The 25,568-nt window shown below is 41.4% G+C and overlaps 1 protein-coding gene across 1 annotated transcript; it reads right to left on the bottom strand.

Moving 5' to 3' along the window:
* Nucleotides 1-487: 487 nt before the first annotated feature.
* LOC311048354 (endoplasmic reticulum aminopeptidase 1-like) lies at nucleotides 488-24,473 on the bottom strand. The gene is made up of 18 exons (XM_084061601.1): nucleotides 24,426-24,473; nucleotides 15,607-16,153; nucleotides 14,487-14,625; nucleotides 13,865-13,999; nucleotides 13,100-13,220; nucleotides 12,731-12,885; nucleotides 11,872-11,985; nucleotides 10,704-10,838; nucleotides 9,692-9,823; nucleotides 8,969-9,123; nucleotides 8,152-8,234; nucleotides 7,719-7,902; nucleotides 5,981-6,137; nucleotides 4,599-4,786; nucleotides 3,029-3,196; nucleotides 2,204-2,344; nucleotides 1,031-1,112; nucleotides 488-827 (listed from the first exon to the last, which is right to left on the bottom strand). The coding sequence occupies exons 2-18, from the start codon at nucleotides 16,137-16,139 to the stop codon at nucleotides 603-605; spliced, it is 2,847 nt and encodes a 948-aa protein (XP_083917727.1). The 5' UTR covers nucleotides 16,140-16,153; nucleotides 24,426-24,473; the 3' UTR covers nucleotides 488-602.
* Between the last annotated feature and the right edge of the window lie 1,095 nt (nucleotides 24,474-25,568).

Below are 25,568 nucleotides of genomic sequence, written 5' to 3'. Positions count from 1 at the left end.
CTGAACTACTGTCCATTATTTCCACTGACTGTCTAGTTTTAACTGGTGACTTTAATATTCATAGAGTATTTAATTGCAATGAAGCGCAGCAGTGAAGAAGACAAATGAGAAATATTGGATCTGCCTGGCCCTGATGAAAATTCTAATAGGATTAAAACAGACAAAAAAGCGGTATCAGTTCCTGCCATGAAGGCATGACTTTTTCTTGAACATTTTATAATATATAGCAGTGGGGTAAAGTAACTAAGTATATTTACTCAAGTGCTGTAAAGTACACTTTTGAAGATTTTTTATTTTACTGGAGTATTTCCAATTTTCAGTACTTTTACTTCTACTCTACTACATCTCAGAAGCAAATATTGTACTTTTACTCCACTACAATTATTTGAATGCCACATTTGAATGCCACATTTGCACATTTTGATGCCAATACTTTTGTACTTTTACTCAAGTACATTTTTGAATTCCAGACTTTTACTTGTAACAGAGTATTTCTATATCGTAGTATTGATACTTTTACTTAAGTAAAACATTTGAGTACTTTTCCCACCACTGATATATATAGTGATCTATCACTTCACAGGTGCCCGACAGCTGGAATCCTAGACATTGATATGAAAAGTTGTTCCCCATTTGAAGTGGTAGGTGTATTCCCTCCTGCACAGTGGACAGGCTTTAAACGTGTATATGTAGGTCTTCTGCAGCCAAGACCGAATGCCCGCTGTGCTGCTTTTCAGCCAATGGATGTTCGCCTCGATTGTCTCCAGTGTCCTCCGGACAAAGTGGAGGTGGTCCAGCCTCTTTTCTGTCACAAAGAATTCATGGACCTTAACAGAACACACACACACACACACACACGCACACACGCACACACACACACACACACACACACACACACACACACACACACACACACACACACAGATGAACACTTGCAGTCTAATTCTAAACCTTTAAATCAAGTGACTGTGGTGGTTAATGCCATTTTATTAAAATGATTAAAATGAAAAATGATTAAATTATTAATCACCTCATCATATTTCTCGGTACAACTGAAATGGGACGTGGTAGCAGTCACAATGCCAGACAGATAGGGTGAACCCAAGGGGAACCTTTTAGAAACAAAAACACCACAAATAGTCATGTCAGTGTTAACTTTAGTAACTGTAGACAACCTACATTGCTTCAAATAAAAAACATGATCCCCGGATACAGGCCAATCGTGTTCGTGTAGACCAGGGGTGGGCAACTTTGATGATAGAGAGGGCCACTATATTTCCACACTCACTCCAGGGGGCCACGTTGCATATTTGTTTGTTGCAGAAACCTCTTATCTCCATATTTTAACTTTTTTCGTAAATTAATGGTGTACTTCGACATATTAGTATGTAAGTCCCATATGGTCTAGCGGTTAGGATTCCTGGTTTTCACCCAGGCGGCCCGGGTTCGACTCCCGGTATGGGAACTACTCCTTTTAGGCTGAGAGCTTCACAATCAAAGCGGGTGATGATGTTATCACAAGAAAGGAGGACATTACCTACCTGGGTTCCATCTTGGAGACAAACCGTTTCCGGTGCCAAAATGGCCAAAAAAGTGATCAAAAAGGTCAACCAAATAACACGCTTTTTGTATAGGATTTCCCCTCTAGTCAGTAAGAATACCTTGCTGATTCTTGCAGGGGCCCTCATACAAAGTCATTTCGATTATGCATGCTCCTCATGGTATCACAACACCACTGCAAGGCCTTAAAACAAGGCTTCAAACATCCCAAAACAAACTAGTAAAGCTACTTCTTGGCCTCAAATACAAAACCCATCTAACCCCTGCTCATTTTGCTAGGATTCGATGGCTTAGGGTTGAGGACAGAGTACAGCAACTTACAATGGGCCTGGTCTACAAGATACGCCACAACATTGGGATCCCCCTGTATTTGTCAAAATACTTCCAAAACGTAAATTAAGTCCACGATCATAACACCAGAGGCAGCTCCACGGATCATGTTCAACCCAGATTTGGCACAGGGAAGGGAATGAAAAATGTGGAATGCCCTACCAAAGGGAGTAAAGGAGTGTAAAACCCTACTCACTTTCAAAACTGTCCTAAAGAAACGAAAATGGCCCCCTGTCAAAGTCTTAACCTATCACCGGACCCCCTGTTGAAGAACCCTGATTTAGTGTGAAACAAGAGATGAGATGATGCCTACTTTGCTACCAGCTGGTCCCAGTATTTCCGCAGGAACGTCCAGGCGATCTCATTGCTCCTCGGTCGACACGCCACAATGTTCACGATGATGGCCAAGTCCTGTGTCTTGATTATATGGTTCTGGAGAGAATTACTCAACAACCTGATGGAAATAAACGATTAAATAAAATCTGCTATCAGCTAATTAGATCTCATGGATTCCAGGAAAACACACACACATCACTATCTTGCAAAAACACATTTCTTTATCCCTATTTCTCTTTCACAGTGTCAAGCTGTAAGTATCCAGATCCGTGTCAAAAGGAGTGGTGGAAAGTAACTAAGTACATTTACTCAAGTACTGTACTTACTTACAATTTTGAGGTACTTTTACTTTGGTGGAGTACTTCCAATCTTCAATACTTTTACTTCTATTCCACTACATCTCAGAGGCAAATATTGTACTTTTACTTCACTACAATTATTTGAAAACTTTAGTTACAAGTTACTTAAACATACATTAACACTTTCAGCCCTATATAATTTGTCTATTTGAAAATAGCAGATCTACAAGTTCACAGCGCGTCACGATGCGACACGTTGTGAGCTTGAAGATGTGCTATTTTAGCATAAATAATATTTTTGACGGTTTTGTTATCTGAAGATGTGATAGAAATTAAATGTGTCATAAAATGCATTCCATTCATAAAAGCAGATGCCCAGCATTAGTAGTATGGTGTACATCATGACATTTACAGTATATTGTGGTGATTGACAGTACAGTACAGTACTTGAGTACATGTACTTAGTTACGTTCCACCACTGCAGATAATAAAGGTATACGTGCCACAGTATCTTGTCCTGGTCAGAGGTACGAGACAGGGCTGCCAGCATCAGCGCCCTCTCCTTGCTGGAGGAACAGCTGCAGTATTTGTCAAGCAGGAATGTCCACTCCACATCGTCCCCTCTCTTCACCCCCACATGGTATATCAGCCCCCGCAGACTGGAAGGCAGTCTGTGGAACAATGAAAAACAAGATGATTCTTGTATACAAGAATACAAGAACCGCTTGGGGTGAGCGGGAGTACAAAATGGGGGCGAGTGTGTTTTGGGGCGAGCGTTACGGTTACCGTTAAAATAGTCAATAAATAAATAACACTGGACACACAAAGGGTATGTATAAATTCTATAAGCCAGTGCATTTTTTTCTTATTTTTTATATGGGCTCCTGTGGTATGGTGTACTTTTTTTCCCACTTCACTTTCACTTTTACCTTATTTAGTGTACCTCATGACATTTACAGTATATTGTAGTGATTGACATACAGTACATACTATATAATAACATTGTTGTTTCATTCTCACCGCCAGGTGGAGGCATATATCAAGCAGAAGAATTAGGACTTATGAATGTGTTATGTGTCTAAATCAAATATGTGCTGCACAGCAGTTGAGAGCTGGCAATGAATATGAATTTGTGTCGAGCCAAGGATCAGCACACGTACTACTACAGTACTATGGTATTGTTTTGTACGTATGTAATTGTAACGCCCGTCCGGTATATTTGACATAACTTGGCAAGCTTGAGCTTCTGTGGGCTACTTTCCAAGGTCAGTCCAGTCTACATGTCATCAGTCATTTGGCCCACACTGAAATCAACGTCAACTCAAGTCAAGTTGATGTGTTTCATGCATTTCTATGCATCATAATGCATGCATTAAAATATGCCACGTTGTTATGAATACTAATACAATAGTTGTCTGAGGCTCATATTTAATTACACTTTTAATTTGATTACCAATGCTTGAGGTTTGCTTTGCTTCCAACCACCATTCAGTAAGCAAGAACCACCCTAAGGTACAGTATGGTAAGTGATTGTCTTTGGTTAAAATAAGTGTTAAAGCTTTATATTCTGATAGTACTCATTGCTATAGATAAGATTGTTCAGTAACAGGAGTCTCCATGTCTCTCCAGCTCTTTGTTAAACAGAAAATGCATTTTCAGGTCAGGATACCTACCAATTATATCCAATCAGGACAGAGAACTCAGACAGGATACACATTAAACAAGTGAAATTGGAAGTGAAGACACAAAGAAAGAAGCAGACAAAATTGGAACTGGAACACTAAATACACAAAATGAAGCTGATAAGGGTTCTCTATCCAATTTGGCTGACATTTTGCAACCTTTATAGAAAAATCGTGATATTATAGCAACACAAGTATTTTTCAAAAAAACTGTTAGGATTTAGATTAGAAGACATTTGTAGAATCCCCAGAAGCAAAGATTTGAGTAAAACATTTTTCGCTTTAAAAAATAAATATATATATTCAAAGATTTGCACACATTTTCACGATTTTTCAAAAACATTAATGGCTTAAGTACAGTTCTTGTGTGAGCACATGCTGCATTACGTACGGATAGTCTCCGTCTCTGGCCATCCAGAAGTGGAAGAGACGCAAGGCCTCCTGTTCGGAGGCCGGCGAGCCGCCCGCCAGCACCGCCATCTCCAGCAGGGTCTTCCTCTTGTTCTGGACGGGCAGAGACCCCGTGTCCTCCCAACGCTGGGCCAACGCCTGCCTCGCCAACATGGACCATAGGTGCTGCTACAAGCACAAAGTGGAAAAAGAATATACAGTAAGCCTATATGTCTTCATAAAAAGGAATCAAATTCAAATTCATTTATACTTTGGCTATTCAAAAATAGCAGATCTACAAGCTTGTAGCGTGGCACCGAGTGCCACGATACGAGCTTGCAGATCTGCTATTTTCGAAAATTCTTGAACATTTGTGCAAATCTTTGAATATATATATATTTTTAAACATTTTTTTTAAACTAATTTCTTTGCTTCTGGGGGTCCTTGGAACAAAATATTTTGAGATGGGGGGGGGGGGGGCCTAATGCATATCATTTTGGGTATGATGGTTTTACCCATCAAAATATGAGTTTAAAAAAGTTCCAAAAGAAAGTTCAATAAGGTCAAGTTAAACTTTATTGTCCACAAGGGAAATTTGGCTTGGGCTTTCACCCGCACTACAGCCCCACAAAGTGGTTCTCAAACATTTTCATGTCAAGGACCCCGAAATTGATATATATATATTGCCACGGACCACCCCATCTGAAAATGTTTTGTGCCACAGGGAGGGACCCGCAGAAGAGAAGATTTGTGTTTTAAAAAAAAGCATAATTATTCAAAATGTTTCAAAACTCTTTCAAGATTTTTCGAAAATGTTACAAAAATAGCAGATGTACAAGATCGCAGAGCACAGAGATGTGTTCATCATAACTTTACCTTAAAGGACAACTTTAGTTTTTTACAACTAAGGTTTATATTTTAGCTTGTAATTATAGTAAATAAAAGATGATTGTTATTTTTTTTCCATGTACTGCTTTCTACAGTTCTGGCAATTTTTGCGATATTTTTTACAGTGGGTGGGGGCATTCTGTCCGGTGGCTAAATATGCCTTTTTTACACAATAAAAAAGGTCCTGTGGTCTTTGATGGCCAGATGTGAGTTATTGGGGGCTAGAAGAGCTACTGTACATAATAATAAAGAAAACACCGGGTTATTGTGTAAAAAAATACATATTTAGACACCGGACAGAATGCCCCCGCCCACTGTAAAAAAAGATCGCGAAAATTGCTAAAACTATAGAAAGTAGTACATTTAAAAATTTTAACACTCATATTTTATTTACTTTAATTACAATCTAAAACATAAACCTTGGTTGTAAAAAACTAAAGTTGTCCTTTAAGAAGTTGAGCGATGCAGGGTTCTGTGTGTTCATCATTACTTTACCTTAAGAAGGTGAGTGATGCAGGGTTCTCTGGCAAAGTCCATGTTGATGATGATGTTCTTCATGTTACTGATGAACACGGTGATGGGTAAGTATTCCTCCTCCACCTTGAGGAACATGCTGAGGGTGAAGGCATCACTGTACCGCAATGATCCTTGTCTGTGGATAAACAGACAAGTCATCTTTGATACATGCTCAAAAAGATTTAGTTCCCGAGTGAACGGAAGCTCTAAAGAGCAAGCTAAAACAAACACATAAACAGCAATCGTACAGACACGCTAAGACGTGACTGATTGAAGAACATTATTACATACATTGAAGAACATTATTTTACGATTTACTAGTGGGCCTGGAAATAAGTAGAGTCATTTTAGATTGTTGCAAACAAAGTGATTAGATTTTTTTCTTCTTTTTACATCAGTGTATGGTATGTGTAGACAGGTGAACTCACAGTAAAATCCTCAGTCTTTATCCATCCGTAACACTGAGATTTGGAACTGAGACTTACTTAAACCCTATACTGTACTAACTGTACCAATCTACAAGCTCACAACGTGCTGCAGCACAATGTATTGTGTGAGCTTGTAGATCTTCTATTTTCTCTGAATGTTCACCTATTTTTGCAGAATGCTCGCCTATTGTGATACGCCCAGAAAAGGGGCACTAGTCGGTTGAAGTTGGTAAATGAACACCCAGGATTTAAACAAATCCATTGTAACTTCAAACTCCATTTTAACCATGTTAGATTCATCAGAAACACCCGTCCTTGTTTCTGGTGACTCATACTGCCCTCCTAATACGTGAGGAGACCGTGTTTTTCTAATTACTTTTTTCATTTATTTTTAATATTTTTTGGGGGAAAAAATTAAATACAAAAAATAAATAAATGAAAAAAGTAATAAAACAAAAACACGGCCCCCTCACGTATTAGGAGGGCAGGATGAGTCACCAGAACCAAGGATGTTTTTGATTGTTAAAAATGGAGTTTGAAGTTACAATGGGTTTGTATAGGAAGGGGGCGTGTCTGATAAGAAATGAATATGAAATATCTAAATACTGAATCAAGCAACTTAAAAACGGTCTGGGGGGCTCACAAAAGCCTGAGTAGACGATAAAATGACCCAAACTTTTTTTGAAAGTGAAATATCCCTTTAACTGCGTATATGCATGTAGCAGTAGTGGCTCGGGGCCTCTACCTGATGACCAATAGCCTGATATCTCCCCTTGCCAGTTGGGGAATTCCCCTATAGGCAGTGGTGGAAAGTAATTAAGTACATGTACTCAAGTACTGTACTTAAGTAAAGTTAAAACTTCTCCACTACATCTCAGAGGCAAATATTGTACTTTTACTCCACTACAATTATTTGATACATTTAGTTACTAGTTACTTTGCATAATATAAATTATTATTTATTTTTTACCTAGGCTATTTGAAAATGTGACGTGTTGTGAGCTTGTAGATCTGCTATTTTCAAACATTTTTGCACTTTTACTTTTGGTACTTTAAGTACATTTGATACCAATACTTTTGTACTTTTACTCAAGTACATTTTGAATTCCGGACTTTTACTTGTAACAGAGTACTTCTAAATTGCAGTATTGATACTTTTACTTAAGTAAAACATTTGAGTACTTTTTCCACCACTGCCTATATAGGCTTATGGTTGTTGGTGGTGGATGTTGGCTTTCTGCGTGGGAGACCCGGGTTAAAATCCCGGGCCGTTACACATACACGTGTACCTGGCCAGATGAAATGTGTCGTCCATCAGTCCGGTCCGGTCCGCTGGGCTGAGGGCAGACTGACCCGCCTGCAGCCGTGTGACCAGAGCCCGCAGCGTGAGGCTGTCATAGGACACTCTGTAGAACCCAGAGGAATTCACGTTGGCTTTGATCCACAACACCTCTGATGGGAGCTGGATCACCTCTGATGGGAGAGAGAGAGAGAGAGAGACACAGACAGACAGACAGACAGACAGACAGACAGACAGACAGACAGACAGACAGACAGACAGACAGACAGAGAGAGAACAATATCAGGCCATTATGCCTGACCCTTACTGAATACAGTAAGATAATATGTGAATTGGGGCATTGCATAATGAGTACTTTTACTTTCGGTACTTAACGTATATTTTGATAACAATACTTTTGTACTTTTACTCAACCAGGCTACCTTCTTTGCTCTGCATCAGATGGGTGAAGACAACCGATGAGCTGCTGGTGTAGAAGGTGAACGGGATCTGCCACACAGCAGAGCTACAGCAGCAGAGACACAATACATTATTCTCCATGTCAGAAACAGAGACAGACAGACAGACAGACAGACAGACAGACAGACAGACAGACAGACAGACAGACAGACAGACAGACAGACAGACAGACAGTGACACACTACCCCCGCATCACCAGGCCTTCCACGGTACCTGTGTAAAAGCCCCGATTTGTATTCCGAATTCTAAACAGTGTCTAAAGGCAACCTACTACTCCAAAACCGTTTCCGCAAATTTTCTCACACGCACACGCACACGCACACGCACACGCACACGGCCACACGCACACGCACACTCACACTCACACTCACACGCACACACACACACACACACACACACACACACCATTTCTGAATCAGCTGATACTCTCTGCTAGAATCAGTAATATGCCAGTGCTTCTCTGAAAATATTTTGTGCCAGGCCAGGGACCCCCGTAAGAGAAGATTTGTGTTAAAACATTTTCAAACAACTTCAACTTCAAACAATATAAATGGTTAAAGTGGTTAAAAATGATTGTGATGCTGTATTAACACATCTACACCACTGCTACTGCATATGCAATCTGGCAGAGTGAATTTATTCCAGTCTGGTGACACACAGAGCGAGGTGACCCAAACAGTGAGAAACAGATGTCTGGGAGAAGAAGAGAGAACGAGACAGTCGGAGAGAGAGAGATTCAGACATTGAGAGAAGGAAGGTATTTTTGGTGTTTTGCATTACTCTGTGTCGTTGTGAGGTAAGATGGTGAATGGAGTTTGTCGCAGGTAGACCCGAGCACCCCGGACAGAAGCTGTCACCAGCGGATAGCCTCTCTGGGTTATCCATGTGTCCATCAGCGCTTTCACATCCACTGTCATGTTTTTCCTCTGGGCAGCCTGCAAGGAAAGAGGCAAATGTGCCGTTAAATACATTCGAAAAACTATACTGCTACCTCTGTACTTTCAAATACACTTGAAAATTGTTGCCATTTGCCTCACAGGTTTTATACCAATGACAGCTAAGCCTTGCAATTTTGCTATTTGTTCCAAAAAGCTTCATACCAAGTTATGCTTACGTGTATATAACTCCTCTTAACATAAAATGCACAATTATCTTTCTTGCAAGCTTTCTAATACATAATGTGACACATCTCTTTTTACACATCTCTTTATTCCCTTTTATTTATTTAATTGTATTCTATTTTATTGGAATTATGTTTATACATTTGCTAGTCTTGATATATGCTTGTTTTGTTTCATGTTTGCATTGGCAATATAAACGTATGTTTTCTCATGCCAATAGAGCCCAATTGAATTCTGCTAGCCACACTGCAGTTGAACTGATCCAAGGCTCGGTTATGGATGTACCTGGCACCGCTACAGATTGGAAAGCCAAAGAAGTTAGCATCTACAACTCCACAACAACAACATTTAACACAGGGCAGAAGGACAGGCAGTACTGTACCTCTGTCATTGCTCGCCACAGGTCATCTGGCGTGGCGGTACCGTAGCAGTGTTCTCTCAGGTAGTGGCGTATTCCACAGATAAACACAGGGTCTGACAGGTAGGAGTTAAGCATGGCAATGATGCTAGCCCCCTGAAACAAAGATAGGACGACACATGATGCTTGTTAGAACCTAAGGCCTAATTTTACTTAGTTATACTTGTTATATCGTCTCTGTGACTCTGTTGGGTGGAAACCTCATATGTTCAAAACTGTTACTTTTCAGGATTCAGATAAAAAAATAGCAAAAGTAACAGTTCTACAACCTCAAAAACGCGTCGCTTCGGGACTGCTTCGAACTTGTGGAATTTACTACTTTTGATGATTTTGTGTGACGCTGTAAGATGATCAATTTAGTGTTCATTTACGAAAAAAAAAACACAAAAAGTTAAAATCCTGAAAATAACTGATTTTCAACTACAATATTGAAATTTGTTTTGGTGAGGGACATTATTGTAGCCATAACATGGCTCATCCATAACTAAGTATAGGAGACACATTTGCGTCGTAATACGTTTTATGTCGTTTTTATGTCTGAAGTTGGTGCTGTGGGAAATGACCACTGACAGCTTCTGTTATTTCTCCTTCAAACACTCTTGACACGTGCTACTGATGCCTCGATAATGATTTCATTTGGTAGTCTGATAAATAATAATGTTGTAGATAGATAGACGGTTGGCAGACATCGATTAAATTCTTCATTTCCAATTGAAATGTACTCAATGCATTCCATAGAAATGTACTGTATGAGCATATACCTCTATACCCATAATCAGCAGAGAACTAGTTTGGATTATTACTTATTCATCAAAGCTAGGCCAAAGCTAATTCTGAGTTTAGGTCGGTGGATTATTTTCCTTTAAGCCCATAGGCCTGTAGTGAGCACAGATTAGACCTATTTGGCATCATCAGGTAATAAATGAGGACACGGGGCATACAGTGCATACTGTAGGACTATCATAAAGAGAGAAACCTTGTAGTAGGAGATCTCGTCAAACATCTCTCTGATCTGGGTGGAGCTGCTGACGGAGAGGGATAAGGGGTGAGACGTCAACATGGAATCTCTGTCTAGGGCCTTTAAGGTGTTCATCAGCAGATGCTGGTCATTCTGCAAAGGAACAAACAGACAGACAGACAGACAGACAGATATATATATATAGACCCAGAAGTGGGCTGAATGTCAAATTTTTAGCACAAGGGTGAAGATATAGCAACACCAGAAACTCAGTTTGCTTTGATAAACTGGTGCAAACACACAAGAAAATTGTTGGTGAGACTTTATATTAAGGTTGGGTTTATAATGCGTTATAAACACATATATAATGCATTATAATGCACATATAAGGCATTGTAACGGCCAAATACATGTCATTCTGGGAGTCCTTGACATGAAAAAGTTTTGAACACCACTGATATAGCATCGTACGCTTTTCAGAAAACTGTTAGGATTCAGAATACATTTGTAAAATCGACCTCCCATTAAGACCGGGAGAGCATCTGTCATTTTTGATTTGAACCAATATCTTATACTTTGGCTATTCAAAAATAGCAGATATACAAGCTCATAGCGCGGCACCGAGCTGCTATTTTTGAAAAATCATGAAAGGGTTTGAATTTATATTTTTCAAAGCGAACATTTTAACTCAAATCTTTGCTTCTGGGGGATTCTACAAATGTCTTCTAAATCCAAACAGTTTAAAAGAAAAAACGTATGTTGTTATAATCAGTGGTTCTCAAACTTTTTCATGTCAAGGAGCCCTAAAATGATATGTATTTGGCCGCGGACCCCCATCTCAAAATATATTGTTCCAGGGACCCCCCAGAAGCAAAGATTTGAGTTAAAAATGTTCGCTAAAACAATATATATTCAAAGATATACACACATTTCCAATATTTTTAAAAAAAAAAAAAAAAAAAAAAAAATATATATATACATTCAAAGATGTGCAAAAATGTTCATGATTTTTTTTTAAAATAGCAGATCTACAAGCTCATATAGCGCGGCACTCGGTGCCGTGCTATATGAGCTTGTATATCTGCTATTTTTGAATAGCCAAAGTATAAAATAATGGTTAAAGTGGTTACACAGATGCGTTCCCGGTCTTAATAGATAAAAAGGTGGTTACAAAAGGACAGCTCACCTCACACCAGTCCGGTTGGATGTGTCTGAGGGCGATGTGCTCCAGGTAGCTGGCGAAACCCTCGTTGAGCCAAAGGTCCTTCCACCAGTGCATGGTCACCAGGTTGCCAAACCACTGCCAACACAATCAAAGCAGGGTTTCTAAAACTTCTCATCATGAAGTTCTTTATCTAATCTGAGCGTTTAGATTATACACACAGGCTGAAAACCCACCTCTTCAGGAAACACTACCCTTCCTCTTTGCCTGCCCTACTTGTTGTCAATTAGTTGTACGAGCTCTTGTCTTATTGGATCTTGTTTATTCGATACACTTATTTGTTTTAGCTCTTGCTCATTCGATTTTCCTATTTGTCTCATCTGTTTATGAAAGTAGGTAGCTGATATTGCACTTTTACTTTAGCGTTAGGTATACTCTTAGTTTCTTGTTTTAGAAGAGAATGCACTTAAGACTTCTGGTGATTAGTAGTTTTGTTCCCTACCTATGTTGAATGCACTTATTGTAAGTCGCTTTGGATAAAAGTGTCTGCTAAGTGACTGTAATGTAATGCAATGCAATTATTGTAATTCAATTTATTCTGGCCTCTGCATAAAAACAAACCTATCCCGTCTCCAACTGGTACAGAATTCAGCTGCCAGACTGCTAACTAACTCCTCTTCACTGGTATACCTGTTAGTTTCAGAATTGATTTTACAATTTTACTGTATAACTTCTCCAAAGTGAGTGACATCCACAGCCACAACAGGGGTTAGATAAAAAGCAGGTCTAGCTCACAACGTGCAGCAGTGCGACTTACTGTAGCTAAATTAGCTCCTCAGTGCAGTTGTTTCTTTGTATTTATTTATGTATTCAGTATTTGTACCTGGTGAGCCAGTTCATGAGCGGTGACCAGGCTGACATAGAACTGGCCCCTCACGCCATCCTTGTGGTCCTCGTGGAGCAGAGACCAGTCCCTGAACATTACCAGACCCCAGTTCTCCATGGCCGTCGCCTCGAAGTCTGGGATGGCCACCAAGTCTAGAAATACAGGAGCCACACACACACATTTTTACATTTTTACATTAGTGCGTGTTCTAGTTTCATGTCATCCGTGTTGTTCAACACAGTGGTTCTCAACGTTTTTTGGGCCAGGGCCCACTGGAAAATCTCGTTCGCAAAACACCCATCTGACCACTTCAGTCAGATGGGTGGCCCTGGTGGGCCGATAATTTATTGTAAGTTATCAGGTTACCTAGTTTTGGTAGCGGGTAGGCCATCTGGAAGAGCTCCTCGTAGAAGTCCAGGATTTCCACGGCAGTGTGGAGGGCGTGGTGGGTGTGGTTCACCTGGTGGCTCGCTGTGAATACAGACACCTGCAGGAACCCAAAGGTATGACAGGATGATAACATCTTTTATGTCCCCATAACCCCCCCCCCCCCCCTCTGTTTGAATCTGAATAATTGATATTCCTTTTCTCTGATCGATTGTCTTACAGAGTTCATTTCTCTGAGGAAAAACAAACTACTAAGTGTGGGGTTGTGAACGAACAAAATGTTTGATGTGTGTATCCATTCCTTTTTATGATTGTTTTAAAAACATAAAATAGTGCAATCTCACAACGCGCCGCAATGCGACACGTTGTGAGCTTGTAGATCTGCTATTTGCACTGCTTTTGTGTCACACTCTTGTATGATGAAGTGAAGCATCAATTTAGGAAAAAGCACAAAAAGTTACGTTTTTTATGTTATAAAAATCAAAAGGTAGATATAAAATATATATATAATAAATATAATATCTGCTACTGTAAGATATAATGAAGATGCCAGCAATGGAAACGTCTGGGACATTTCCATTGCTGGCATCTTCATCAGGTTCTGATATCATGTTATTATTATACTCTTTCAAGGGTTCTGAAACATCCATGTTGCTTGTAGATTACAGTGAATAAACAAACACACACAAATGATAGACTCACATTTATAGTATCACATTTTGGCACCAATGTGGTTGATCTCACCTTGACTCCTCTCTTTGTCTCTGCTGAGTTGATAGAATAATCACAGACCACAAAGGCCAGCAGGTAGCTGCTCATCCTCACACTGGTCTGGTAGAAGTCTTCCTCCAAGCCGTCCTCACTGACCTTCGTGTATAGCTGTATACAAAGAAAGAAAGAGAACGTTATGATGTGTGAGAGAGCCCATAGGTGTAGGCAGTATGGAGTAGAAAAGTGGTTCCAAAACAGGGGGGTCCCCAAATTATTTTGGGGGGATCCCCAGATGATTAGATTAATGTGCAACGTTTTCTCACTCAACAGTAAATAAACCAACATACAGTTTAAGTGTATACAGGGTATCTGCACATGTATAAAGTGAGAATTTAATGACTTTTAAAAGCTTTTTAATACCATATTGGCCAAATTGTCTAGTATTACATAAGAAATAGACAAACATTGCGAAAATAGCCGGTCTACATGTATGTGTTGTAGTTTGTCTATTTTCACAATATTTACCAGTGGTACCGTGTCAAAATAAAGTGCTTGTCAGGCTGGGGGATCCCCAGTTCAAATATGATTATTTTGGGGGGTCACAGCCTGAAAAGGTTGAGAACCACTGGTCTAATTCCAAACGGTCTCTTCACACCTTTGGCATGTTGGAAAGGGTCATGTGCCCTCTCTGTCGAACCACTGCCAGAGAGAACAGAGCCTTCATGCTGGGTTCATCAAAACAGGGGAATGCCTTCCTGGCAGAGCTGGGCTGGAAGTGGGTGGCTACGATTGATCTAGATTCAACAACAGAAAAACAGGGTAAACATCAGGAATGTCATACTAATTGAAGAGGCAATGATATGTTCAACTATTTTTTATCTGTCATTAAATGTTTTGATGAATTGAGTACAAAGGACCCCAATGGAAACAAGCCGTAGTGCTTTCTTGGGTTTAAAATCCTCTTAACAGACGTTGTATTGAACTGTACTTCCCTGAGCTTGTGTTTGCAAACTATTAATAAAGTATTCAATCAACCAATCAACCAATCAATCAATCAATCAAACAATTCATATGTTGTCATTCATCAGTGGTGGAAAAAGTACTCAAATGTTTTACTTAGGTAAAAGTATCAATACTGCAATGTAGAAGTACTCTGTTACAAGTAAAAGTCTGGAATTCAAAATTGACTTGAGTAAAAGTAAAAAAGTATCGGTACAACAAATTTCGAAACCAATACTTTGTACTTTTACTCAAGTAAATTAATGTACTTAAAGTACCAAAAGTAAAATTACAAAAATATTTGAAAATAGCCTATCTACAGGCTCACAACACGTCACGATGCATTGTGAGCTTGTAGGTCGGCTATTTTCAAATAGCCTAGGTATATGAAATAGGGCTAAAGTGGTTAATATATGCTTTATAATGTAATAATTTATGTTTATTTAACTAACTAAAGTTTTCAAATAATTGTAGTGGAGTAAAAGTACAACATTTGCCTCTAAGATGTAGCCTAATGGAGAAGTAAAAGTACCTCAAAATTTTCCGGGACTTCACTTGGCAGAATGTAGTTGTAGAAAAATGTAACAGGATATTTTTATACAACTAGATTCTGACAAGTCCCGGAAAAGACGCGCTGTGATTGGCCAGTAGTCAGGAAGCTTGCCTTCTCCAAAATGGCGGCCGCGATAAAGTTCACTCCAATGAACTGCAGAGGCCAATGAGGTATCTAGGTTTCTATATCTATGATCATTATTATGTCATGGAATCTTCCTCACCTGGGGGTAGTGTCTGCTGGCGACCGGTAGGAGGCTTTGTAGATTCCAGAGTAACTTCCAGAGAACGTTCCGGAATAAGAGAGGTAGAGCTTGTATCTGCACCCGGGTACGAGAGGCACGTCTGAGAGCAGAGCCAGCTGCTCGGTGCCCGTAGACTCGAACACGCGCAGAGTCACAGGATCTCTCGCCGGCCTCTCCTGCTGTCGTATGCTATCTCTGTGGAGCAGCGTCCCCCACACGGTGACGTCTTGCAGAGTGGCCTCCTCTATGGACAGGCCTTTGCTGTTCAACACGATGAGCCTGGTGTCGTTCAGCGCCGTGATCAGTATGTGAACGCGACCGGTGAAGGAATCCGTGCCGAGGTCGGGGTGGATCGACAAGAAATAGTGGTCAGGTCTGACGCTGGTGGGGAGTTGGGGTTGACTCCATGGGAAGGTTTCCTCTGGAATGACTGCATCCGTTTGTACATTTAAATCGGTCCAGGCTGATGTTATTGTGACACACAGCTGCAGCCACACAGCTGCAGAGAACATGACTACAGCCTGATCTAGGATAAGGAAGACATAAAGGTGAAAAGTGAATTATTCATCCTTTAGGAAATATGCATAAGGTCTTGTTTTGCAAAGGCCATTTTGTTCATCAACAAGCAGACCCGACCTTTCAAGATTATTTATTGTTTAAAGGAGAGGAATGCAGTGTATATGCTATACTGCTGAGAAGACTCATGCCTCTATACTATTCTGTAATCCTCTTTTGAAAGACTTAGGAATAGGTCATATAAGGTAGTTAGGCTATAAGAAGGTATAAGGCCTTATACGGTACCACTGAGAAGGAACAATACCACTATCGAAACAGGGTTGAAATAAATCAGGATTTTAAATCATTTGTAACATGAGATTTCTATACCTCATGGGAAATTTCATCCATCCCAGAAACATTTCTTAGTTTCTTTTTTTGTGTCCCGAGAAACATCTGACCGATCGACTGCAAACTCAGTCAGTCTGATAGGCACCAGGCCAAACTGCTGACACAAGCGGGGTGTGAGTGGCTCAGGGGTAGAGTGGCTGTTAGAGCGGCCGGATGGCAACCACAAGGTTCCCAGTTCGATCCCGGGCTCCCCCAGAGTTAGTGTCGATGTGTCTTTGAGCAAGAAGCTGAACCCGTAATTGCTCCCAATGAGCAGGTTGGTGCCTTGCATGGTTTCCTCCGCCATCGGTGTATGCAATTATGAAGGTGAATGTAATGCACAATCTATGTAAAGCGTTTAGGATAAAAGCGCTATATAATTTACCATTTACAAGCGATATGACCATATACTGTACTAGAGGTTCGAGCCGCTACGCGTCCCTCACAATTATGGTGCACCGCCGATCCCACTTATATGTCCATATAATAGAGATCTCTGTAGGCTACCTGTCAGTCCTTGTCCCTTATAATCCCATATATGGAGCTCCCTGATGTCATCAATATATGCCCATATATGGGCATGCCCCCTTTGTGCCCATATATGGAGCTGACTGATTTGTTTGCTGATGCCATGACGCCACATTGAGGTTAGACAACACACTCCATATTTGGGCGTAGCTGCATTGGGAACTCCTTATATGGTTATGGCTGAGTCATGGTGACATGAACGTGATGTCAGAGGTACCTCTGAACATGCACTGATGTCAAACAACATACGCCCATGTATGAGATCCCTGCAAAATGCACGTAATCTCTGTGTGAACTGTTTGACGATGTCAGTACTATGATGTCATATCAGGGATCTCCATTTGTGGGCATAAAAGGGTGTCAGACAGATAGAGATCTCCTTATATGGGCATAAAAGGGACACAGACAGACAGACAGACAGACAGACAGACAGACAGACAGACAGACAGACAGACAGACAGACAGACAGACAGACAAACAGAAACAGAGATCTCCATATATGGGCGTATGTTGTGTTGTGTTGTGCTGTGACATCAGTGCATATTACTTTAGACACGCCCCCTTCCTTTATAAACCCATTGTAACTTAAAACTCCATTTTAACCATGTTCGATTCAATGAAATGAAAACACGTCCCTGCTTTAGGGGCCCTCAGGGTCCACATGCACAAATCGGTGTTCACACATGCACATATCGGCAACGGTTCCTATTTTGTGTCTTACATCAGTGCATGTTTTCCACCAACCGACCATCAGGGCCCCATGGAGTACTCTGATGTCATATGGCGTAGTACTGACGTCATAGTCTGGCCTGGACCCCATATTTGGGCATGGCTAATACGGAACTCCATATATAAGGGCATAAAAGGGACACAGTGCACCTTGACAATGGCCTGCATGGTTAGGCAACAGTTTCTGATTATGTCTGACATCAGTGCATGTTGTCCACCATCACGCCACGTCACCACTTATGTCTTTATAAAGGGAGCCCAGACCTCACAGCTTGCAGATTGACAGAATATCCCAATTGTGCGGACCAGATATATAAAGGATAACCTTAAGTGAAGTAAGGCTCGACAAGGCACAGTTGTCCGATAAAGACGGTGCTTTTCTATTTTAAATATATACGTGCTAGTTTGGTTTTTCCATCACAATGGCATATCAGTCGTACAGACGTACGACACTGGGAATCACATTACAAGAGAGCTTAGACGAGCTTATTCACACACAGAAGATAACAAAGGATTTAGCCCATCAGGTTCAGCTTCAATTTGACAAGGCCATCAACACAGCACTTGCCAGTCGAGTTACGAACAGGGTTAGCTTCAAAGGGTCGCTGAACACCTACAGATTTGTCGAAAACGTGTGGACGTTTATCCTCAACGATGTGGAGTTCAAAGATGTCACTGGCCCCGTCAGGGTGGACAAAGTCAAAATTGTGGCTTGTGACGGTGTGAACCAAAAGCAACTAAACCCAGGTTCAGCGTGATTTTAAATATCTGATGGTAATGAATTTAAATGTAAATGCCTTTACATTGTCTAAGTAATCATTGCATACGTTAAATGTGTTAGTCACCGGTTACACAGACAAGCAGAGCACATGTCACATTTATAGGCTATATGAGTATAACAGTTGTAGCCTTCCTTCACAGTGACAGCACGGCCACACATCCAAACAGGTAGAAGATTACCTCTGCTCACCACCACCACTGATGTCTTCAATGACCGCCACCAAAGCTCCTTTCATGGCCGAGATGGTTACGTGGCTGGATGATGATGATGAAATGATGCGCACGGATGCTGAGTTTGCCATTGATCCACATGCCAGACTCAATCCACTTCCCAGGTTGTTGGACACAGACATTATCTCAAGCAGACTTTGCATCCCACGTGCCTGAATTTGTAGCCGCTGGCCGCTACAACAAGATCCAGCCCCCATCACTGCTAGATGTCAACTCTGCAGCGTATTGGATGGAAACATCATAGTCACAGACCTGACCAGCACCTTCTATCCGACGCGTCCTTGGCACACAATCCATGAAGTATTGCTGTATTACTACATGCACGTCTAAACGTGGCCTTGGTCCCGAGACCTGTTTGGAGGAGCTCATGCGTCTCGTTCTGGGTTATCGGCGGTGGTGACATGTCCCCGGCAACAGTTCTTCAACTGGAAAGGCGGAATAGGTTTGATCTCCAGATGTCAGCATCTAAGGTGGTCATCATCAACCACTCTACCACCACCATACTCGACTGCACCTAGCCCACGCTGTGCCGGAAACTGGTCCGCACCTGATACAGCGTGCTGCATGAGGTCCTTTCATCAGCACATCCAAGGCTGTCTCCCGTGTACTCCCAAGGTATTCTTCATACCTTGCCCCCTAGAAGGTGCTGCCACAGCTGGGTGCCAGTCCACGGAGACCATCGTGTGGACCAATGAACTGCGAGACTCATTCCATAGTGCCCCCGTCTCTGCCTGTGTCATGACTCTGAACACATTGAGAAAGCGCTCCTTGACAAATATATGAAAACATTACATACATTATGAATAGAATAGCATTCATCTATTTTTTCTTTATTTTTTTTGTGGCCTGCATTTGTGTGGGATATGCAACTTCCAGCTATTAAAAACTGTCTAAACTGCTTCTGCAACTACTAATGAAAACTGCTTCTGCGCTGACCGCAGATGTCATTTTTTAAACTTTCAATATTGTATTAGACAAACTGACAAGCTTGTCAGATGGAGGGTGGGGGAGATTCCTCTCGGTAAACTATGTAATGCATTACACTTACTGTAGTTTGTGCAATTCAGCGATCAACAAAATAAACATTTTACATTATTGAAATGAGCACATCATTTTCATTTCCCTGTGCACGAGTGTGCCTGCCATGAGTTTTTGATCCTATCTCCTCCGGGAGAGTGTAGTGTTTAGATCCTATAGCCCGCTGACGCCGACTGATGGTATGCCTCGGTTTTATCGGTTGTTGGTTTGTTGTCGGGACGACATCACAATCAAATCGGACAAGTCGTTGTGTCAATATGAAAACAAACTGAATTACTTGAGACCAAAAAACTAAATCCTATTTTTAGAAGTGAGGGAGAGGATTGCTCCCTGGCGCTCTGGGCATGATTAAAAGACAGAGACAGACAATCAAACAAACACAGACAACTTTGCTAGTTGTGAGCGCATCATTGTCTGTCTGTGGCTGCACTGCGCCGCTTACCGAGTGCCGTTCTTCCCCACCGGATGGAATAGGCTTGTCCTTTGCGGCCGATGTCCTCAAGCGTTCCCGACAGGCCTTATTTGTCCTCAGAGAAACAGTGATGTCTTTCAATTCCACCCTACTGCTTGCAGACGACCATGATGAGATGTTAATAGGTACCGGGATGGATGGTCTCCCTGCAACCAAACCACTGTGGTACATGTCGTACATTGTACCTTTCCCAGTTCCCCCTCTCAGTAATACCTGTCTTCGTTTTCTGTCAACAAAACAAGTCTCGTTCGGTGGCGACGGCCGTCATTCATGGGCAGTACTCGTGGAGTACTATGAGGCCAGTCTATGACGTTTATCATCTGTGATGTCTGACCAAATATGACCATATCTATAATGCAGTACCCGTCATCAGAGCACTTGGCCAGTCTGGAGCTGTATTTGGGACAGCTGACCCCTTCAGTGATGTCATCAAATATGATGTCAGGCATCTCCTTATTTGGGTACAACAATTTTTCATTCCGGTTCTGACCAACCTCTGATCCGACCAACTTCATCCCGACATTGCACTCCCTTTGGACCTCAGCGATGTCTTTTTTTTCTTTCTTTTTTTTGGGGGTAAAGGTATTTATTTACACGACAAAGCAAAGTTCCGCAAGATATGAGGAACAGCAGCCAGATGTTCCTCTGTTATACCATTCGCCAACGCTTAGCGTATGGGGTAGAAAGGCTCCACAATCTCTGCAAAGGTCTTCTTATCCTTCCTTGCAAAGTCCTCAGGGTGAAGTTTTATATATTCATTCATGTCCCGGTCAAGTCTAGCATAGGTGTAATTTTCAAATTTTGTAATATGGTAGCCGATGAACCAACCAATGGTTGCTAGCAGGACTTGCCGATGTGCACCTGATTTGAGTGGTGGTCTGCAGTTAATGGCGTTCTGGAGCATGGCCGTGGCCCAGCCGGTCAGACCCAGCCACACGGACGTTCTGTTCACGATGCCCGGCGGAGGCAAAGCCTTCCCCTCGTCTGGGAACCACCCCATGATGACCCCAACCTTAAATTATTTACTCTTGATTGCCGTCTGGTATCATCTTGCATCTATTTACAAAGGAATTCCCTATGATGTCGGTACTATGACGTCAGAACCAGTTTTAAGAGTACTTGGAGGCCAACCTCTGACATCAGTCATTGATGACATCACTACTTGGTACCCAGAGTTGCCTTGGTTATTATTGTGCAGGTGAAATAGGCAAAGAGTACTTGGAGATGCCACTCTTGACGTCAGGTACCTGGGCTGGGCAGCAGTCTACATTAGACCTGTTGACAGGGTATAGTTGGAGGCAAGTCTATGACATCAGTACAGCACCCATCAGCTGTGCAGCTGTCACGCATCAACTTGGGAGAGTTCAGGGATCTCCATGTGGCCATAAACCTTATACAGAGGTGCCTGTCCCATGATGCAGCTTTGAGCCAGAGAACTGAAGCATGAGCAGCCTTACTAATGGAGAGACTACACTTGAGATCAATGTGCTCAGGCCACACAGACATTGGGAGCTCTCAAACTCCACCTTGTGCGCACCACTGAAATACTGTATTTACTGTACACAGCTTACGGGGAGTAAGCTGTGTACATGGTGATGAAAATAAACCTGACTAGCCTATTGCTGCCTATAGGCACTTAGGCAGCAATAGGCTAGTCAGGGTTTGGAATACAATTGTTTACCCACCTGCTGATCCGACACGAGAGTTCCCTTTAGGTTTTAGACTTCCCACTAACATCACTGAAATACTGCACAAGCAAAGCAGACCCCAGCCTAGCCGAAGACGTTTGAGAGTGGTCCTGGGAATGTCTTTCTACAGCAAGGTAATCACAACCTCCCTATTCTGGGCATGTCATAATAGGTGAAAATTCTGCAAAAATAGGTAAACATCCAGTGAAAATAGTGGCTCTATAACCAAGTCCACAATTAGTCGTAACGTGACGCACTGTGAGGCGTAATCGCAATGAAGTATTTGGTTTTAAAAGTGGTTCATCACAGAGCTCACATAACAACAGCATTTATTTTTTTTACAAGGCAATAAAGATATAGTCAAATACTGTTTTCAATAGATATCTCCACATTATCTATTATAGATAGGTACCCCTTTTGAACATCCATCCCAAGCTGTTCAAATGGCGTACTTACTTTAGGTACCCCATTCAAACGGCTGGGGATGGATGTTGTCGGTCCACTGGAAAAAACCTAATGGAAAACGGGCAACCAGGTTTTTTTTTAAATGTATTTTTAGCTATTTTACTACAGCCATTTTTAAGCCTTAAAGAGACAGGAAATGAGGAGAGAGAGTAGGCTTGGGGAAAATGACATTCAGCACAATTTACTGAATGTCATCATTCTCCTACTCGCTCTCTGCAGTGATGCTGATGGTGGTCCGGCCAGCCAGGAGTCAAACTGGGGACTGACTGATGGTACGCTACCTAACCACTTGACTTGACTATGGTTTCCCCACTCTCTTATGTCTGTTACGGTAAATATCTCACATTCTGTCTGGCGCAGTTCTCCAGGCTGGGCTTTCCCACCAGGCCACCAATAGGCTATGCAAAGTAGCCCTATTTGATTCGGAAGAAGATTGGCCCTCTTCCTTACTTCCCTCACAGGTGATACTCCAATGATACTCAAACTTTTTAATTCCAAGGACCACCATAACTCTGAGAGTCACACACCCATAAGGGATCATTTGGAACCCCCTCAATGAACTATGAGGGTCCCTGGACCACACTTTGAGACCCACTGGTGTAGCGTTTGTTTCCATTGAGCCAACATGCACAATATCAGCACCCTGCCTCTGTTTGACCAGAATGGAACAGAGCCTTCATCTCAGTCAGAACAAGGCCCTACTCCGATATCAACTAACTAAGGGTTTAACCCATTAAGACCGGAGGCCGATTCAACAAAAAAAATGTCAGTAGTTCCAAACTTTTCAGTGCCAAGGACCCCCAAAATGATGTATTTGGCTGTGGACCCCCATCTGAAAATGTTTTGTGCCAGAGACCCTCCCAGAAGAGAAATATATATACTATTAAAAACAAATCAAACATTGACCAATTGTCAAATATTACCAAAGAAATAACTTTGAAAATAGCCGATCTACAAGCTCAAAACGCTTCGCAAAGCTTGTAGTTCGGCTATTTTCACATACATTTATCTGTGGAACCGAGTCAAACTAAATGTAATGCCTCAACTCCAACAATTCCAAGTGCTTGTCAGGGTGGGGGGTCCCCAGTTCAAATATGATTATTTTTGGCGGTCGTGGCCTGAACAGTTTGGGGACCCTTGCTTTAGAGCAGTGGTTCTCAAACCCTTTCATGTCAAGGACCCCCAAATGAATATGTATTTGGCTGCGGACCCCCTCTGAAAATATTGTGCACCAGGGAACTCCAGAAGAGTAAAAGGCATGTGTAATGGAGTATCACCTGAAATTAACTAATATTAACTGCTGGGGACCCCCAGGACCCCACTTTAGAGCAGAGCCAATGGGGAGCCTAACACATAAACAAATAAACCTTTGAGTCCAATTGGTTACATTTGTACACTCTCAAACTAACATCACTGAAAGTAGAGAATAGTGTAGCTTTAGCCAGTGGTGGAAAGTAACTAAGTGCATTTACTCAAGTACAGTACTTAAGTACAATTTTGAGGTACTTTACTGGAGTATTTCCAATTTTCATTACTTTTACTTCTACTCCACTACATCTCAGAGGCAAATATTGTACTTTTACTCCACTACAATTATTTAACTTTAGTTACTAGTTACTTTGCGGATATAAATTATTATATCAAAAGCATACATGAACCACTTTAGCCCCATTTTATACATAGGCTATTGGAAAATAGCCGATCTACAAGCTCACAGCGCGTCGCATCGCGGCGCGTTGTGAGCTTGTAGATCGTCTATTTTCAAACATTTTAGTACTTTTACTTTTGGTAATTTAAGTATATTTTGATGCCAATACTTTTGTACTTTTACTCAAGTAACATTTTGAACACATGCCTTTTACTTGTAACAGAGTCTATTTCTACATTGTGGTATTGCTACTTTTGCTTAATAATATTACTTAATAAATATTAAGTAGATATATTATATCTGAGTACTTCTTCCACCACTGGCTGTAGCTTACCTGTGCGGTGCTTGATCCGGTAAGAGAAGTGTCAGCCAGGTGCTCACACAAAACAGCACTGAGAGATACTGTCCTATTATCTCCCTGTCCACACACTGATAAAGTGTCATTCAGTGCTGCATGACGTTGGTTATCCATATAGCTACTGTACACTTATTATGTCCACCGTTATACCAATGACTAATCCATGGAATAAAAAAACAAATATATTCTATTTCTTCCTCACTGTAGTCTATATATCAGTGGTTCTCAACCAGCGGTTCCGGTAGGAGACACAAAGAGTCTACTTTGTGTCTTCTACCGGAACCGCTGCCTACCGGTCCGCTGGTCATCAAATTATTGGCTTAGGAATACGACAACAACTAAAAAGTATTCATGAATTCAAGTCTCCACGGTGAGACTAATCGATAGAAAAAAACTTTTTTTGGGGGGGGGGGGGTGAACTATCCCTTTAAGTACTTTTTAAAAGCAAGTACTCAAGTACTTTAACTACAAGTGCAATTTTGACCGAGCAACTTTCAACTTTGTAGCTGAGTAATATTTGATCATATACTCTGTATATATATATATACAGGTATACCACGACAAAGGACAGATTGCTCGCCTCCTGGGAAGCAGGCTAGATCAGGGGTCTTCAACGTTTTCAGCCCAACTAGTTGAGAGAGAGATGAAGCAGGGACCCCCTCTATATTGTATAAAATTGTGTTTCAGATGAAACTTTTTTTGTTTACTTGGTCTTCTCTTCACCTATACCTCTTTGCCAAAAATAGCCGATCTACAAGCTCGCAGCGCCTCGCGCTGCGAGCTTGTAGATCGGCTATTTTTGGCTAAAGTTCACCTCAGAAAAGGGATGGGGTTAAGGTAAAAAATCCTATCACACAAAGATTTGGCGGACCCCCTGTATTTAATTTAAAATAGTTAAAGCACATCTGGTACTTTGGAATGTATTCTTAAAACGTTTTAAAATGATTTGAAAACATAATTGTAGGTAAAAAAAGAAATGGGCTAATTGGGAATGGGACGTGACTCGTGACTATGTTTGGGAAACACTGGGGAGAAGAAAAGAATTGGCTGGCATTCGTGCCGCCATGTTTTGAGCTGGTAGATCTGTTACTTTTGATGCTATTGTCTATAACGCTGTAT

The sequence above is a fragment of the Gymnoscopelus microlampas genome (assembly GCF_963454915.1).
Source record: "Gymnoscopelus microlampas genome assembly, chromosome: 1".
Classification (NCBI taxonomy): Eukaryota; Metazoa; Chordata; class Actinopteri; order Myctophiformes; family Myctophidae; genus Gymnoscopelus; species Gymnoscopelus microlampas.
The sequence above is the reverse complement of the archived record's forward strand: the minus strand, read 5'-3'. Positions and strand labels throughout refer to the sequence as shown.

Excerpts from the sequence above, each read along its gene's own strand:
- LOC311048354 (XM_084061601.1), bottom strand. The coding sequence starts at position 16,139 with ATGTTCTCTGCAGCTGTGTGGCTGCAGCTGTGTGTCACAATAACATCA. Across the intron at positions 14,000-14,486 it reads CCCTTTCCAACATGCCAAAG|CTATACACGAAGGTCAGTGA; the intron begins GTGTGAAGAGAC and ends CTTTGTATACAG. Across the intron at positions 13,221-13,864 it reads AGACAAAGAGAGGAGTCAAG|GTGTCTGTATTCACAGCGAG; the intron begins GTGAGATCAACC and ends GGGTTCCTGCAG.